The 17,272-nt window shown below is 38.8% G+C and overlaps 2 protein-coding genes across 4 annotated transcripts in view; one reads left to right on the top strand and one right to left on the bottom strand.

The window, feature by feature from the left end:
* ksr2 (kinase suppressor of ras 2) overlaps positions 1 to 8,713 on the bottom strand; it is a 101,126-nt gene extending 92,413 nt beyond the window's left edge. For both annotated transcript variants that reach the window (XM_032515195.1, XM_032515196.1), the window contains exon 1: positions 7,978 to 8,713. In XM_032515195.1, coding sequence (XP_032371086.1) covers positions 7,978 to 8,151 — 174 coding nt within the window. In that variant the 5' untranslated portion in view covers positions 8,152 to 8,713. The remainder of the gene's footprint in view (positions 1 to 7,977) is intronic.
* Positions 8,714 to 10,851: 2,138 nt separating this feature from the next.
* On the top strand, positions 10,852 to 17,165 carry rfc5 (replication factor C (activator 1) 5). Of its 2 annotated transcripts, XM_032517110.1 has the most exons (12): positions 10,852 to 11,048; positions 11,765 to 11,829; positions 12,151 to 12,287; positions 12,412 to 12,491; positions 12,623 to 12,696; positions 13,248 to 13,407; positions 13,596 to 13,677; positions 15,191 to 15,320; positions 16,171 to 16,248; positions 16,482 to 16,536; positions 16,667 to 16,795; positions 16,830 to 17,165. In XM_032517110.1, exons 1-11 carry the CDS (start codon positions 11,002 to 11,004, stop codon positions 16,764 to 16,766), a joined length of 1,008 nt encoding a protein of 335 aa, XP_032373001.1. In that variant the 5' UTR covers positions 10,852 to 11,001; the 3' UTR covers positions 16,767 to 16,795; positions 16,830 to 17,165. The 2 variants fall into 2 exon arrangements, with proteins under 2 accessions (XP_032373001.1, XP_032373000.1); XM_032517109.1 differs by having other exon boundaries at positions 16,667 to 17,165.
* The last annotated feature ends 107 nt before the right edge of the window (positions 17,166 to 17,272 follow it).

Genomic DNA, 17,272 nt, shown 5'->3' with positions numbered 1-17,272 from the left:
TATAACTTTAGGTAGTATTTGCTGAATTCTTCATCTCATGGGAAAACAATTTTCTCTCCAATAAACAGTTTTGACAGCTAGAGTTACTTGTTAATTTACTCACTTTACACAACACATAAAATCAGTTTTTCATCATGGATTAAACTAACACACTGTATTTAGCTCAAACATGGCCCTCAGCAATTTAAATGTTACCTACACATTAATGCATCAGTAATAATAATATAATATGTAAGACACCCACAGCAGCCATTCTTCTGCATTATGAGTATTTTAACATTTGATAATGTAGTTCATTTAGTTCACTTTACACTGTGTTATTTCTGCTTTTACTTAAGAAAATGATCTGAATACTATTTAAACCACTGCTTATATTTTGCTTTCTCACAACTCTTTAATAGTCTTAAAACACGTCCCTTTCTGCCCATGCTGTTAAAACAGGTCAGAGGTCAGATTTGAACCCTGTATCTTTGCATCAAGGTATAAACTCCAGATATGTGTGCCTGTTCTACCCACTGAGCCAACCCAGCCACAGTGATGTGACAAGCAGCCAACAACATCCATGAGCAAATATTAGAGTATGAGATCTCTGCAAAACTATATGACATGCAGTATATCTTTACACGTTTGATTTGTCTTTTTAGTGACACTGCAGAGTAAATAATTAATATATTGAATATAAGATATTTTGTTTTGTTTTGACTGTACTTACTTCCTATGACATGGCAAAGAAGATTTACAGCAAGCATAGTGAAGAAACTTTGAGCTGAAAAAAATTGGTCTGCTTAAAATGATGTTTGAATAATGTCCAAGGCCCACAGTGGGTGACGTGATGCTTAAAGACTTAAGTATGATAGATTTTAATGGCCTCATTCCAAACATACACCTACAAAATGATTGCTAGAAACTAGACACTGCTAGCCTAAATCAGTGCATACCAAAGTAGAAACCAGTGGGGGAGGGACTCGCAAGTCACCTCTGAAGGCAGAAACCCCTACAGCAGCTGCACCCGGCTGCACACATTTAACCGGGCTAAATTTGTTGACTTTTTACTAAACATAGTCTTACAATATCTGTAAGTCTCAGTAGTGGAATGTAACTAAGTACATTTACTCAGGTACTGTACTTAATTACAAATTTGAGGTACTTTTTACCTAAATCCGTTCTTAACATGCCACTTTCTACAATTTCAGAGAGAAATATTTTACTTTGTACTCCACTCCATTAATCAGACAGATTTAGTTACTAGTTACTTTACAAATAAAGATGTTTTGCACACAAAACATGTTGTTTATAAAATGATGTTTTATTATAAATTAAACTACCCAAAAATATAACTGAAATGATTAGCTTATTTATATTATTTTATTACAAGTACTTACTTTTCAATATTTATGGTCTCAGGTTAATATAATTTAAATTATGCTACCGACTCTTGCTTCTTTGCTCTAATTACACATTCAACTTAATTTTTAACGTCACTTACACCGCAATATTGTTTCTCTTATCATGGCAACCGCACTTTAAAATTCCTTTTGTTTGACGGCATTTTACTTACTCAGTCTACCATATTTTCATTGTCTATTTCTTGCCTGTATTTCTTGCCTTGTATTTCTTTCGTGCTTACTTGTTTGTGTGTTATTGTTTTGTTTTTTTGTTTTTTGCTGTTGCTGCTATGCTGCTACTTGTAACGACAGAATTTCCCCGTCGTGGGATAAATAAAGTATAATCTAATCTAATCTAACACAGAACTGTTTTGATCGTTTCCAGTTTCCAAAATGTGAGGATATATCTGCATGGAGTACTTTTACTTTTAATACTTTAAGAACATTTTCCTGATGATACTTGCATACTTTAACTTAAAGTAACATGTACAATCAAGGACTATTACTTGTAGCAGACTATTCTTACAGTGTAGTATTAGTACATCCACTGAAAATCTATCTTGCCATACGACCATTCAGTGCAAGTGCAAATAGGATGATTAGTGAGAGCAAAATAAAAAGAGTATCAATCAATACTTCTATTTTATCAAGGTTTATGTTCTCAAAAAAATCACCCCCTCATAGATTTGTAAATGTAAATGTGAACTAATCCTAAATTTTGTTTTAGTCATTGAAGCAGCATGGCTCTCGCAATGGTAACACCGGTCTGTTGAGGTGTGGGTCAGTCAGTCTACCACTTTGGTCCCGACCCGGGGTGTCAAACTCATTTTCACTAAGGGCCACACTGGAAAATGAGAATCATATCAGGGGCCAGATATGCTCATATTTATTTATCGAAAAAGTCAAATATCTTTGACTGTATTATTGCATGTCTTACATAGTCTTCTCACTTACAGTTTGGTCCACATAAAGTCCCACAAACGTTCCTCAGCCATCAAAGAAAAAAACAGTGTGAGTTTAATTCCCCTGACATAACGTCAGGGGATCGCATCGCCATCCCAAAGCTCCGTTGGGGCAGATTTGGCAAGGCAAACTTTACTCCCTTACTGTTGAGAAAACCAAAAGGGACTGAACATCCTGTACTGTGGGCAGGTGCATATTGCACAAGCATAAGCTGCTAGGGCTAGCAGGCTAACAATAGCACCCCACAAGCTGAAAATGATCCATGTTTTTAACACTTTATTTTTACCTTCTGTCTCTGCCCTTGCACGGACTGCTAAACATGCAGAATCCCTGTGATAATGCTGCTTGTATTTTTTCACAACATCAATCAATGCAACAAGATGACACCCTGTGTCTTAAACTGCATGGACAATGGATGGGCAAAAATAAATGAAAATAATAGCCACAAATATATATAAAAGTCAAGTTGAAAAACTTTATCAAAAAGACCTTACATCGCCTTTAATGTTCTCAAACAATAAAAACTGAAAAAGCCAAAGTGGTGAGAGCACAACTAAAAGTAATTTAGTACTTTAAAAGGGCAATTCCTTAACTGGTAGAACCCAAATTTAGCAATACTGAGCAGCAGTATTCTGTAGTATTTAACCCTCTGAGTATAAAAGACCACCAGCAAGTTTGACAACACTCCTACTCAAAAAGAGATTTTTCACAAAATTTCCTTTTAGACATTTATTTACCATTTTATTCATATATTACGCTACTTTTGTGAACCCAAGACTTTTGTAAACTTATTTCAAGCACCAACCAATTGAGTGTAGGAACGTTTTTACAAGACATTTGAGAAATATTTCTATTTTGGGGCCAAATTATGTCTTTATACATTGCTCTGGAACAATTTCACTATAAAGAAAGCTTTTTATCGTTAAAGCTGTTCTGAACATTTTGAAATGAAACATATGGGGATCAGGTTATATGCAAATACCCTTTTGAGGAGAATCCAAGAAGATGCCCTTTGACCTCAGAGGGTTAATGATGAATAAATAGTACAATTAGTAATTAAATAACCAAATTGGTATGTATACATTAAAATGGTCATGCTCAGTACACTGATACAAAGGTGCTAGATCTCAAAGACATTTATTATTTAAATAATTATATTTACAGTATATAATTATTAACTGATGGCATATTCATAAACCTGAAGAGGCCCAAACACCTAAATAAAATCATGATCTCATTGCTACTGTTTAACATAAAGGCAAAGTTCAATGGCAAGGGAACACAATGGTTTTAGACATGGGTGATTGTCCACAGATCAACAAGAGTCAGACCAATAAACCGTATTAAAGCAGAATCATGTGAAAATTGTACTCCAATGATTTGGTAGTGCACTTCAGCCACAGCAGGCAACTGTTTTCAGTGAAGAGAAGCTTTAAAAACACACTGTACATTCCCTACACAGCACTAAACAGCAGACAGACACAGTTTGCAACTGGATGATGAACATAGTGGAGCATTTAGCAGCTTAAAAGCCAAATGTTTCCCTCAGGAGATCAAAAACAGAGAAAAAAGTAAAGTGAATGCTAGACTTACGCCAGGTAGCAAGTTCACCATATCAACTTACAAGAAGAATAAGACGGACAATGGGACAATCATGCCCACTCTAAACAGCAATTGGTCACAGGTCAAAGTAAGGTAGAGTTTGAACTTCACTCTTTTTTTCATTCTAGTGCCTTAAATGAGAGACTGTCCGAACATTTGCACCCGTATTCCCATTTTGTATAAGATCAGGATGGCATGCAGTTTGTTTCAGACAAGAGAAGGCTTTACCAGGTGGATTTTCATACACCCTCTGAGTGTGGCCACTCGGAACAGGTAGAAACACTTGTGCCCTTAGACTAGTCCTAGTTTGCTTCAAGCACGAACATGATCCCTTTAAGCTTCTACGCTACAGTAAGAAATACCACGGTTCCACTTTGCAAGTAAAAAACAAAAGCTGATGCTACACTTCTTGTTTAAATAAACATAAATCCTGTCTTATATACTTCATTTAGAATTAGTAACACACATCACTTGTTTTGACCTGCCTTCTTTTCTGTTAAATGAAGTACATTATTGGATCACATGTCATACTCCATCATGTGTCTGCATATCTATAAAAGCCTAAAAAGAAAAATTGTTCATCATGTGTGGATCATTCCAGTGTATCCAAGGGATTCCACCAACAACGCATAATTATATTAATGGGAACCAGTATCAACACTTGATCCAGGTAAAGATATAGGTTGTTATTTTTAGTAAAGCTTATGTCTAAAGCAAGGTCAGTGCTCAACGACTCAGAACAGATTGTGTCTGAGGCCCAATCTGGGTCCTTTAGGTTAATAATAGAGATGTAAAACAGAATTGTTGTACAGGAATCTCCTACACACACACCACACTCAATACAGATCAGGTTAACGAGGAAGGCTTTGCGTATGGCTGATGTCATTGTGATGCTCAAGAAACACCCTGGTGGACAACTCATTTGTCTTTTAGGACAACAAGAGGACTGCAACTCAACTTTGCAACACAGAGGATTTGAAAAAGATTAGACGGCGCTCTCTCTTGCGAATAAACTGTTAGGTTTGTTTTCCTTTGTCCTAATGCATCTCTAATAGTTTTTTTCTTTCTGTTGAGCATTTATTTCACATATTAGTTTTCATTCAATTTCTGCTGGGAAAATCTAACAAAAGTCAATAATACAAAAAGCTGATATGCAGTACCATCCAGAGCAAGTTTCTGCAGTAGCCCAAGCCATATCCGTATTTGTTATTGGTGTGGTATTGGTATTAAAACATTTATTTTTTTACAAGGGATTGTGGCCTAAATTCTACAACACAAGAATTGCAGCCCACAACAGTATGTGATTACCAAAATATATCACTCTGATCTCAATTCATGGTGGTGTTTCTATTATTTGGTCTGATTTGGCATGCACTCAATAAAACTTTTGCCAAACTCTTGTATTTTTCAAGCACTGTGAGAGTCTTATAGTAGCATAAACAATTTGTTTACTGTGAAGAGTGTATCAGTATTAAACCAAAACTTCAACATAGAAAAATACTCTGTGGTTGCAGTTGAACACGTGAAGTGTTGCTGCATCACTTGCTGTATTGGCTTCATTTAAAGCTTTAGGGTATATGCAACACATCTAAGTCATCCCTGGTTCATGGCCTTCTATACCGTTATAAAGAGGGAGTTGGACAATTAATTGTAGGGCTACTGGGGAATTACTACTTGGAAGCAGTGGTGGTACTGAACCATACGTACTAAGATGTTTGACACACCATTTGTAAACCACTGTATTCAATATTCTTACACTGAAAGGCCCAAAAGCTCTAAACTAGCTAACTCCAGTTTCCATCTGCAGAATCTGTTTTTTAGCCAAACAGCATTGAGATAAGCCTCCTGCGTGCTACCTGCCCAGCAATAAACAACTGAGAGACAATACAAAAACTAGCTGGTGAATGTAACGAAGCTAAATGGACAGATATTTATTTCTCAAGAGTTGATGGAGACCCCAGAGGTAAGGTAAAGTGAATGTTGGACTTTATGTTCATCAAGAGGCCGAAAATATTATGAATTTCAAAAAGGCCCATGAAATGGAAGAGAATTCTGACGTTGCTTACTCTTCAGAAGCCATGCAGAGCCACAACATTTCTAAGGTGCATGTGTGTATAAAAAAGTGAAACCAGATGTTTTACTATTGTGGTGTATTAAGATACCCCCAATGCATTATGTTCCCAAAATTCAATTCCATAGATTACGTATTAACAGATAAATAACTTATAAATGTTTTGGTACTTGTATTGTCTATACAAGTTTGCAATTGTTTTCTCGTCTTTGCTGCCTTGCATTTCTGGCCTCTGCAGGCACCAGAAATAAGTTTCACATCACCCCTCGCGCTTGTGGGATGTCAGTCTGGTAGAGCAAGTGACACAAAACATGCCTCATAAAAAAATTAAAACAATCTACAGCACCAACAGTTGTCAAAAACTCTGCAAGGTCTCCTTAACCACATGGGTGTCACTGCAAATGTATATTGCTATCACTTCTTTTAATTGAAGTTATAATGTACAGAATACATTAATAAAACCTTTGTCTTGTGATGTTTATGTAAGTTTTTACAACATTGCAAAGGAAGGCTGAAATATATAAAAATACAAATTTAAGTTGAGACAAAAATAAAAAGACCCCACTCTGCTTTCCCAAAAAGTCTGACTACAACCATCGGCAAAATGTAAAGTTACAACACCCTGAGTATTCAGAGTATTCAGGGCCCGTATGTCTACAGGGTCCAGAATATGGTGCTACGCCCCTGTCTGCACATATCCTAAACATTTATGTTTTAAGATTGCCAATGTGTATTTTCTAAAAGGAAAAAGAAACTGATAATAATATCCAGGTATGGCTTAACTTTGACTTTAAAAAAAGCTAAGGATTCATCTGGGAAAAAAGTTAAAGTTACAACCCCAACCATCTCTTTATCTCAGTAATAATCCAGTAATCACAATGCTTTACAAGGCATTCAAGGAACGTGTATCTTCATACTCTTGCTCATTTCTGGCAGCACATTTGTAGCCTACTTACTATTAGTTCTCTATCCTCTGGGATTACGCCCTGTGCAACACTTGCAAACTTCAGTTAATAGCTCAGACACAGCATGCGATATATTTTACAACATAGCCTCGTATTTCTGTGGGGTTGGGGTTATTGTGTGGCACTCACCAGTGTCTACTTTATTGTTATGTAATTTCTTTCACTTATATTCCCTCAGCGACTTAACTTTGTGTTGATGGTACACAGATACTCAGTGCTGACTTTATGGCGTATGGCGTTATCGCACTTAATGGTATTTGTTTTAATCCCCCGAGGCATCGCCATAACATTCTTACAGGCCCTTAACACTCAATTGTGAGTTTTCAGTGAACTTATCGCACTTTATGACATTTTTATGTCCCGTAACAGTCTCTCATTGGTAAAGGGGAGGGGGTGGGGGGCGTTGGACTGGTTTAAGTGGTCTAAAAACAGACAGTCTGATATCTCAACCACAACACCGGGATAGTAGGCCCTATGGCCATTACGTAACGCAATTTACGGAATACCCCACGGGCCAATTAAACGGATAACGATATTTTTGCAACACTTTCAGTAATCTGCTCGCCTTGCATAACAGCAGGCAGGGCCTGGATGCGCTGCGAGGACAGATGCGCCAAACTGGCATATTGGTAATGGATGGTAAACACGGGCTGCCTATAGGCCTCGGCTGCCTCAGATAATATTCTGATGGAGAAGAGCCACCTTCTCTCCCCGCCACCTGCAGAATGCGCAAGTCTATAACAGCCCACTGCAGCCCCGGAGCCTCTTGGTTTATTGCACTGCACAAGACAGATAGCAGTGGGCTTTACCCTAAATCTGTGCACATGTATGCAATGACAACACCGACAGCAGAAAACCAGTTTATCGTTAAAAAATGTGCACAGTATAGTGGCCTAGAAATATAACAGACGGTGATCAGCCCCCCGTAGGCTAGAGATTTAGATGAAGATGCACAGCAGAAATTGAGTCAGTTCGCTCAAATGGTGCTTACCTCCAGCGTTCGTATCTCTTTTTGTGTCAAGTCGTTGGATGTGGCACATTTGGTCCGTAAACCCTCCAAACTAGAAATGCTTATGTCAATCATATTTTGCACCAACTCGCACTGCTGCAAGGCTTTCTGCAAACTAACATGCTGCTCCTCGCTTTTTGTCATCTCCTCGTTCATAGTTTTGCGAGCAGTGGTCGTTATTTCCCCTTTGCACTTTGAAAAAAAAATTTAAGAAATAAAAATAAAAACAACAAAAATGAATTCAGAAAAGAAATGTGGAGAAGCCCACGGAACAGAGCAACCTGCAAAACGCCATGAAACGAGATTTCGTAGGTTTACAGACGGGGTTTGAGCCGTGAGAGAGTCGACTCCATTGCAACAACAGTCCTCGTAGTTCCTGCTGTTTCATCAAGGTGTCTCTGGTTGTAGGCTAAATCAAACACGATGTCAAGATACCGAGCGGGACGACGCGGTTAGCCACAGCATCCATTGGGCGCCCCTTCGTTTTAAATGGATGTTTCAAAAAAGAGAAGCTGTTTATCAGAAGACGAATTGAAGGGGGGGTGGGGGGGGGGAAGCCTGGTGGTTTTAAAGGTGTTGATGTGTGGATTTGATGCAGGTACTCCCTGTCTCCCTTGGCAGCAGCTGCATCCCGGTTCGCTCCCACCACACCGACATGTTTCCTGTCAATCAAACCCACAGCAACAGCATCGCATCGCCCAGGCACCGCCGTGAGGGTCCGCTCTCGCGATATTAGCGTCAAGTTCTCACTGCTTTAACCAATTTCTCCAGGCATATATGTGACGAGCAAAACTAACACTTTTTACATGTTTGGAGGAAAGATGGGGGGTGGTACGATTATCATAATTTTTTTACTCACATTTAGCCTGTGTGTACACTCCCATACAGGACGCCTACACTCCTACAGCACACCGTTTCTAGCCACCATGTGTTTGTTCAGTATTTTTATTTTACATTTCACCCCTTAAAAAGTGCAATGTGATTGATTTGTGATGTGTCTGTGTGACTGACTGTATTTTGTTGTGTGTCGTATGTTCTTTTTTCTTCCTTTGTGGGCTCTGGAGTTTTTTCTGACTTTAATCTAAATGGGGTTTTTTTTAATTCTTGTGTCTTGAACTGGCATTTTCACATAATTTTGAATTAAGAATTGAAATGAGAAAAAGTTCATTTAGGACTTAAGTGAAGCAAAGCTAATTTAAGAGGGCTAATAATGGGCATTATTTTAATTGAAGTAAAACCTAGAGGCATGTGTCACACACACACACACACGCACGCACGCAGCCACCCTTTGTTCTGATTACTGCTTTTTACACTCTTGGTGTTGTCTTGATGAGCTTCAAGAGGTAGTCTCCTGAAATGGTTTCCCAACAGTCTTGAAGGAGCTCCCAGAGATGCTCAGCAGTTGTTGGCCCTTTTGCCTTCACTCTGCGGTCCAGCTCACCCCAAACCATCTCAATTGGGTTCAGGTCTGGTAACTGTGGAGGCGCAGAACTCAATCACTCTCCTTCTTGGAGAAATAGCCCTTACAACCTGGAGGTGTGTTTGGGGTCATTGTCCTGCCAAAAAATAAATGATGGGCCAACTAAACGCAAACCGAATGGGATGGCATGTTACTGCAGGATGTTGTAGTAGCCATGCTGGTTCAGTATGCCTGCAATTTGGAATAAATCCCCAACAGTGTCACCAGCAAAGCACCCCCACACCATCACACCTCCTCCTCCATGCTTCAAGGTGGGAACCAGGCATGCAGAATCCATCCGGTCACCTTTTCTCCGTCACGCAAACTCGCAAAAACACGGCGGTTGGAACCAAAGATCTCAAACTTAGAGTCATCAGACCAAAGCCCAGATTTCCACTTGTCTAATGTCCATTCCTTGTGTTTCTTGGCCCAAACAAATCTATTGTGCTTGTTGCCTCTCCTTAGCAGTGGTTTCCTAGCTGCTACTTGACCATGAAGGCCTGATTTGCGCAGTCTCTCAGTTGTTCTAGAGATGTGTCTGTTGCTAGAACTCTGTGTGGTATTCATCTGGTCTCTAATCTGAGCTGATGTTAACTTGCAATTTCTGAGGCTGGTGACTCAGATGAACTTATCCTCAGCAGCAGAGGTGACTTTGGTCTTCCTTTCCTGGGACGGTACTCATGTCAGCCAGTTTTGTTGTAGCACTTGATGGTTTTTGCAACTGCACTTGGAGACAAATTCAAAGTTTTGCAATTTTCCTGACTGACTAACCTTCACTTCTTAAAGTAATGATGGCCACTCGTTTCTCTTTACTTAGCTGATTGGTTCTTGCCACATAATAAATTCTAACAGTTGTTCAATAGGGCTGCCGGCTGTGTATCAACCTGACTTCTGCACAACACAACTGATGGTCCCAACTGCTTTAATAAGGTAAGAAATCCCACCAATTAACCCTGACAGGGCACACCTGTGAAGTGAAAACCATTTCAGGTGACTACCTCATGAAGCTCATGAGGTACTGGTGTTGAGAAAACACCAAGGGTTTGCAGCGCTATCAAAAAAGCAAAGGGTGGCTACTTTGAAGAAAGTAGAATATAAGACATGTTTTCAGTTATTTCACATTATTTTTTGTCAAGTAGCCTACATAATTCCATATGTGTTCATTCATAGTTTTGATGCGTTCAGTGATAATTCAAAGATAGAACAGCATATTTAGCTGACTCTTGATTTAATGATTTAATGATATCAAATGTTTTCAATAATATATTTGTTCCAGAAGTGTAGTGGACCAAGAAACAACGTAGAAATGTGTGACATGTTATATATTTTCATGCCTCACACACTTTTTACAGTGGGCATTCATGTCATCGAGGCTCCGCCCATGTGAACTGGCTAAATGATCCGATTGGTTGTACGCCATGACGTTTAACGCACGTTTTTGTTGTGGAGCGCGCCAAACACAGCCACCAGAGCGAAAGTGCTTGAAATTCTAAAAGTGGCTAATAATTTAACCCAGCTTGGAACTGAACTCACAGTTCACGGGAAACATGACTTCTACAAGTAAAGTGCCGTTACAGGCCAGAAACTTACCATGGTGAGTTGAAAGACGTGTATCACACAGATTGAAATAGTGCTAGCTAGCTTTATAATGTAACGTTACCTAGCTAGCTAATGTTACAAACATTAGGGGTTGAAGATTCAGCTCGCAGCTGCTTGAAACGGTACATGTACAAACGTTAGCTTTTTTAGGTATTTATAAATGGATATAGATATTACTCTTAAAACGAATGTTGCATATTGAGCCCTGTGAGCTTCTCTTTAATTCGGCTTACATAATAATAGCTAGTCAATGTATCTAGCATTGCCTGTTTGCCACCTGAAACAACTGACTCTAAGGAAATGTTGCTGCGTCCAGGGTGAATTATTAAAAAGTTGACATTTTGTTTTATATAACAATGCATGGTGCAAAATATTGTTGCCGAATTGAAAGCGGTACCCCAACAATTTGAAGTTTCTAACAGGTCATAAATAATTGTATATGTACCCTAAATCTCTGACTAAGACGGTTTAAAATAGACAAACTCTTAATAAAGTTCGTTCTGTAGTTTAACGTGACACCAGTAACGTTATGCAGGGAATGATTTCTTTTGGAGTTAAAAAGTTGCTAATGTTGTTTTGAGTTACTTATGCAAGTGAACTTGTGCTGCATTTACGGTATTGCAAGCATTATTAATATCGCAATTAGAAGTATTTATTATTGATAATAATAACAATATTAATGGACGATGTTTTTAATGCTCCGTATTCCAGGGTTGAAAAATACAGACCACAGAAACTTGATGATCTGATCTCACACAAAGATATTCTAAGCACCAGTAAGTATGTGGACTGCCAGAATAAATATATAATCCTTCAGTAGCACGTAATAGTACATACATGGTAATTACCCAGTTGTAAGAAAGATAATTACTTTTCTAAAGTCATAAACCTTTTGTAGGGATCACCTTCTCTGCTCTGTCAGTGTTGCTGACGCTTGTCTTTGTTGTTTACTATACTGAAAGTAACAGTAATCAACAGTACGGAAGCAAATGATTGTCCTCATGTTTCAAATGAATAATACCATTCAGAAGGACCAGGTCATATTCAGACTATTCATTTAGTTTCCTTGTTTGTACAACTGTTTTTCATCTTTTCAGTCCAGAAGTTTATAAGTGAGGACAAGCTTCCCCATCTCTTGTTCTATGGCCCCCCTGGAACAGGGAAAACCTCCACCATCCTTGCCTGTGCCAAACAGCTGTACAAGGAAAAAGAGTTCAACTCCATGGTGTTGGAGGTGCACTACAACTCCTCATTACAAACATTTGGTTCATTGGGCTTATCTTTTAACTTTACATCTTCTGTAGTATAGCGACAAAGCCATGTGGTTCTTTGATCTGATTACTAATTTTGTTTTGTAGCTAAATGCGTCAGATGACAGAGGTATTGATGTTGTACGAGGTCCCATTCTGAGTTTTGCCAGCACCAGGACCATCTTCAAGTAAGACTTAAAATCCATGTACAACACTTGTCCATATACATTCTATTCAGAAATGCATGTATCTGCAATCTATAACTGCAAGGGTAATTGTCCAAACTGCTGCCGTTTTGTCCATCCCTCTTGTCTTCCAGGAAGGGTTTCAAGTTGGTGATACTGGACGAAGCCGATGCCATGACCCAGGATGCCCAGAATGCATTGCGGCGAGGTAAGCCATCTGTTCGGCCGGGTATTGCCCACTGTGAGCCATACGGCTCACTGAGCAGCCAGACAATTAGGCTACTGGTGAATAACAGCATATCTGCTTGTACACCCTGATAATTATTCTAAAAAGCAATACCTATCAGGAGATTTGGTTTTAACTATTGATTTACTGGAACACTTTGTCTTGTGAGATGTATCTATCCATAATTTTTTCTTATGGCATAAGCTTGAGTCATCTATCAAACATCCCCTACACGTACGTTGTTTCTTGGTGAAGTGACATAACCGTGACATGCAGGAAGGCGTGGGAAGTGTAGATGTTGTCAACAAGAATTAAAAAATTAATTTCAAAGATTTGACTGGCCCTTGGTTTTAAAAATAAGTTGTAGAAGACAACTTTTAAGAAGACTTGAGACATGTCAGATAGCATTTCAATTTTGGCTTCTTAAATGCAACGTTGTAGGTTTTACGTTTTTTAGTTGCATTGATTTCTAACTTATGTTTCACCTGCTCTCACCCTCTCTCTTACCCTCTCTCCGTCTCTTTCTGTCTCAGTGATTGAAAAGTTTACAGAAAACACTCGATTCTGTCTGATCTGCAACTACCTGTCCAAGATCATCCCAGCTCTGCAGTCGCGATGCACAAGATTTCGCTTTGGCCCGCTTTCCCAGGACCAGATGATCCCTCGTTTGGAGTATGTAGTACAGCAGGAGAAGTGAGTCCGTTTTAAATGTTTCATCTCCATCAACTGTTGAAACAATCAAGCTTTCAAGGTGCTGTGTTTTTTTTTTTTATGAAACATGTTTTTAGCATAATGTTACTTTTTGGACATAGGGTTAGGGTCAAACTTTAGCTTCACATTGATCTGACTTTTGATTGAAAGAATTAATGTTTTCTTGGCAGAATTGACATAAATCCAGGTGGAATGAAGGCCATTGTGACCTTATCATCAGGTGATATGAGAAGATCGCTCAACATACTGCAGGTACGACCTAAAGCTCCTTTTGACCATTGTGCCTCGTGGTGTTATGTGATGTGTCAGTGTTTTCATTCATAATGTGGTCTTAAAACAGCTGAAAAAGAAATACATTGCACTTGTTATTACATTATGATGATGTAGAACAGTAAAAAGTACTTACTGTAGGGGATGTAACAACATCTTAGGGTGTAATCTACTTTTGAGTTCACTGGTTTGATTTCAGATGTGACTATAGCTATGTTTCCATCCACACGTTTCATGTGAATTCAGCGATATAGATAGCTAGCCCTTTCTATTGACAAAATCCCTGCAGCCTTCAACAGGGGGTCCTATCGGACGCGAGTTCCGTCTATAGCGCCTTACACTTGTGGCACAAGGTGCACTCTATGGTTACGCAGCAAGATCTCATGCGCCTTATCCACTCCAGGTAGGTACACTACCGGTCCAAAGTTTAGGGTCACTGAAAAAATGTCCATATCACTCCATTATAGACCGAATACCAGCTGATCTGAGTGGTGGGCTGATCTTTAATGGTATGTTTTTATTTGCCCTCAATCAGCAACCATTCATCCAATATTCCAAAGGCACATTCTGTTTATAATCTGATATAATTTTAATAAACTAACTGAGAAAACATTGGAGAATCTTTTTGCAATTACAGTATGTAAGCACATAATGTAATCTGAAAACTGGCAATTTGTAGAGCGCAATGGGGATGCGCTTCTCGGTTGGAACCAGAGGGCCAAGGAACGGGCCAGTGAAGTTACACAACAGGACAAATCCGAAAATCCTTCAACCAAAGGGTTTCCGTGTAGTGTCTCTAAAACCCCGATCTTCCAGATCTGTTTGGAGCACTGTCGTACCCACACCACAGGCCGCCTCAGTTGTTGTCGGGCATTAATGTGCATCTGCATCATCGTAGCAATTTCTTGATACCGCCATTTTCTTAATATAGCTTGATATGTCACTATCAGCTGGCACACACAAGCACTATTACAACTTCTGCAATTATTAATCATATGTAGGTAGACGGTGCAATCTTTGTTTGCAAATGTTTGCTTGAATGTTGTCAAATGAAGGGAAACACCATAAAATGTCTCAAATCAATTTGATATAACAATTTGATCGCAAAATAGCATGTGACCTCATTACGCACAGGTTTTATTCACTTTAAAGCCAATGGATGGAAACACACTTTCACCAGCTCTATTAGCATGATTTTTTTTTGTTTACCGAATTTCAGATAATTGACAAATGATTTACAAGTTGATGGAAACTTAGTTTCTGTCTTTTCTCCCCCATTCATTAAGTAATTCTGATTTGGGAAGATGAAATTCAATGTCAGTTTCACTTTTAAGAAACTGAGTAAATAAAGGGCTAATTTTTCGGTCATTTGTCTGCAGCTCTTTCTGTTCAAATGTGAAACTTGTGTCGTGAACCTAATAATCATGTGTTGAATTGTGAGTTGAGTGCATTGTTACATCCTTAACTAACTGTATATCACCTGTGTTATTTTTAGAGCACCAACATGGCGTACGGGAAGGTCACAGAGGACACGGTGTACACCTGCACGGGGCACCCCCTCCGCTCAGATATAGCCAACATCCTTGACTGGTCCCTCAACAAAGACTTCACCACAGCGTACAAGCGTATCCTTCAGGATTTTAGGAAGCTTTAATGTTGTGTTTCCTATAACCTACAAAGCTTTTATTCCGTCTTGTGAAATGTGAACCAGTGTGTTTAGTTTTATACAGAAAAGCTAAACATGTTGAAGATAGTGTCTTTTTTTTGAAACTGGTAATACTTGATAGAAGCTAGTTGTAGCTAAATGTATTTAATCAGCCAGTTAATAACAGGGTTCCCGCGGGGTCTTAAAAAGTCTAAAAATTCAAAATTAAAGTTTGAGGCCTTTTTAAAAAGTATTGTTCTAGATCTTAAATAATTTTCAATAGGTGTTAATTGTCCTATGTCCATGCAACGCTACCTCTAATGCTCTTTTTATTTATTCCGTGGTGTTGTAGTTTTTTTCTTTTGCTAGTCCAAATATAATTTTGCTGTATTACGACTACAAATGAGACCAACATGCCAATTTATGTTGCAGCCAATCAACTTTCATGTTTTTGGCTCAAGCTTCTTTGGGATTGTACAACAGATATAAAACAGATTTTATTCTTTAGCTGTGGGGAAGTGCAAGTTTAGCAATACTGAAAAAAAATTAATTTGGTGCTTGGTTGATGTTGTGATAAAGGTCTTCATTCATAAAGGTCTTAAAACGTCTTAAATTTGACTTGGTGAAACCTGCAGAAACTCTGAACAACTCAATTTCAAACGGGGCCCTCACATAGCTGACCATTGCAGCAACACATGCTCTACATGTTTTGCATGATTTAATATGAGGTTTTGGGATTTGATTGGCTAACCCTTTGAAAATTGTAAAGCAAGACACCAACCAACACCAGTTCAGTTTGCTTTTGCAACTCATTAACTCCTGACTCACAGAAATCCTTCAGTTGAAGACTTTGAAAGGTTTGGCCCTGCAAGATATCCTCACCGAGGTTCATCTGCTCATACACAGAGGTAAGGCCACTGCAGAGTCCTCCCAGGGAAATGTACTGTCTAGATTTAGTAAAACCAGGTACTATGTTGGTGTGTTTCAAATAAGACTTTGCCATATAAAGGCAATTAATGTTGGTTAAATACCACTTCTCTCTGTGGAGGATGTTTGTGTTTAATATTTCTCCATTTTGATGCCTTTTAACTCTTTTGGCTTTTAAAAACCTGGATCTGAATTCTTTTTCTCCTTTTTCCAGTGGACTTTCCTCCTGCCATTCGGATAGGTTTGCTCATCAAGTTGGCTGACATTGAGTAAGTGAGATCACTCATGCTTCCTCACCAAATCAATATTTACATTACATACAAGCAATTAAAACAGAATAAAGGCATCCAGAGGTTGGGAAATGTTGCTTTTGGACTTATCTGTGCTTCATCTCCTCAGACACCGACTCGCCTCTGGAACCGATGAGAAGATCCAGCTCAGCTCCATGGTTGCAGCTTTCCAGGCAGTTAGAGACCTTGTGGTCAGCGAGGCCTCCTAGATACAGTAACCATTTAACTCCCCCGTGAAATTCTGTCTCTTGAACGCAAACCACTGGGGAAAAACTTTTTCACCATTTCCTTGGTGCTTCCATCACTGATCAGTACACATTGTTTGAATAACTTGAGTTTGGCTATCTAGAAAGAACACAAATGCACCACCACTGCTCCACTGATGTACAGTGAAGATAGAAATGCTGGCAGCTATCTGAGTCACTCACATCTGCATACAAACAGAGCAAAATGGAAGGCAGTCGTTTGCTACTCTAGTAAAAAGAAGTATCCTTTTGTGCACTCAAAATATGGATTTGGAAAACTGTAAATCTAGTTACTAGCATAGGATCAATTTTCTGTCACCAATTCACCCATTGTAAATGTATTAAAGTGCTCATTATGCTTTTTCCCTTTCCTTTGTTATATATATATATATATACACATATCTTTCTGTGCATGTTATAGTCCAATGGGACTTACCATCTCCAAAAGAAAACACTGTTCACAAATTAAC

This window comes from Etheostoma spectabile, chromosome 5, assembly GCF_008692095.1.
Source record: "Etheostoma spectabile isolate EspeVRDwgs_2016 chromosome 5, UIUC_Espe_1.0, whole genome shotgun sequence".
NCBI classification, from domain to species: domain Eukaryota; kingdom Metazoa; phylum Chordata; class Actinopteri; order Perciformes; family Percidae; genus Etheostoma; species Etheostoma spectabile.
Note: the sequence above shows the minus strand (reverse complement) of the source record. Positions and strands in the feature narration are given on the sequence as shown.

Excerpts from the sequence above, each read along its gene's own strand:
- rfc5 (XM_032517110.1), top strand. The coding sequence starts at position 11,002 with ATGACTTCTACAAGTAAAGTGCCGTTACAGGCCAGAAACTTACCATG. Across the intron at positions 13,408-13,595 it reads TATGTAGTACAGCAGGAGAA|AATTGACATAAATCCAGGTG; the intron begins GTGAGTCCGTTT and ends TTTTCTTGGCAG. Across the intron at positions 16,537-16,666 it reads ATCAAGTTGGCTGACATTGA|ACACCGACTCGCCTCTGGAA; the intron begins GTAAGTGAGATC and ends TCATCTCCTCAG.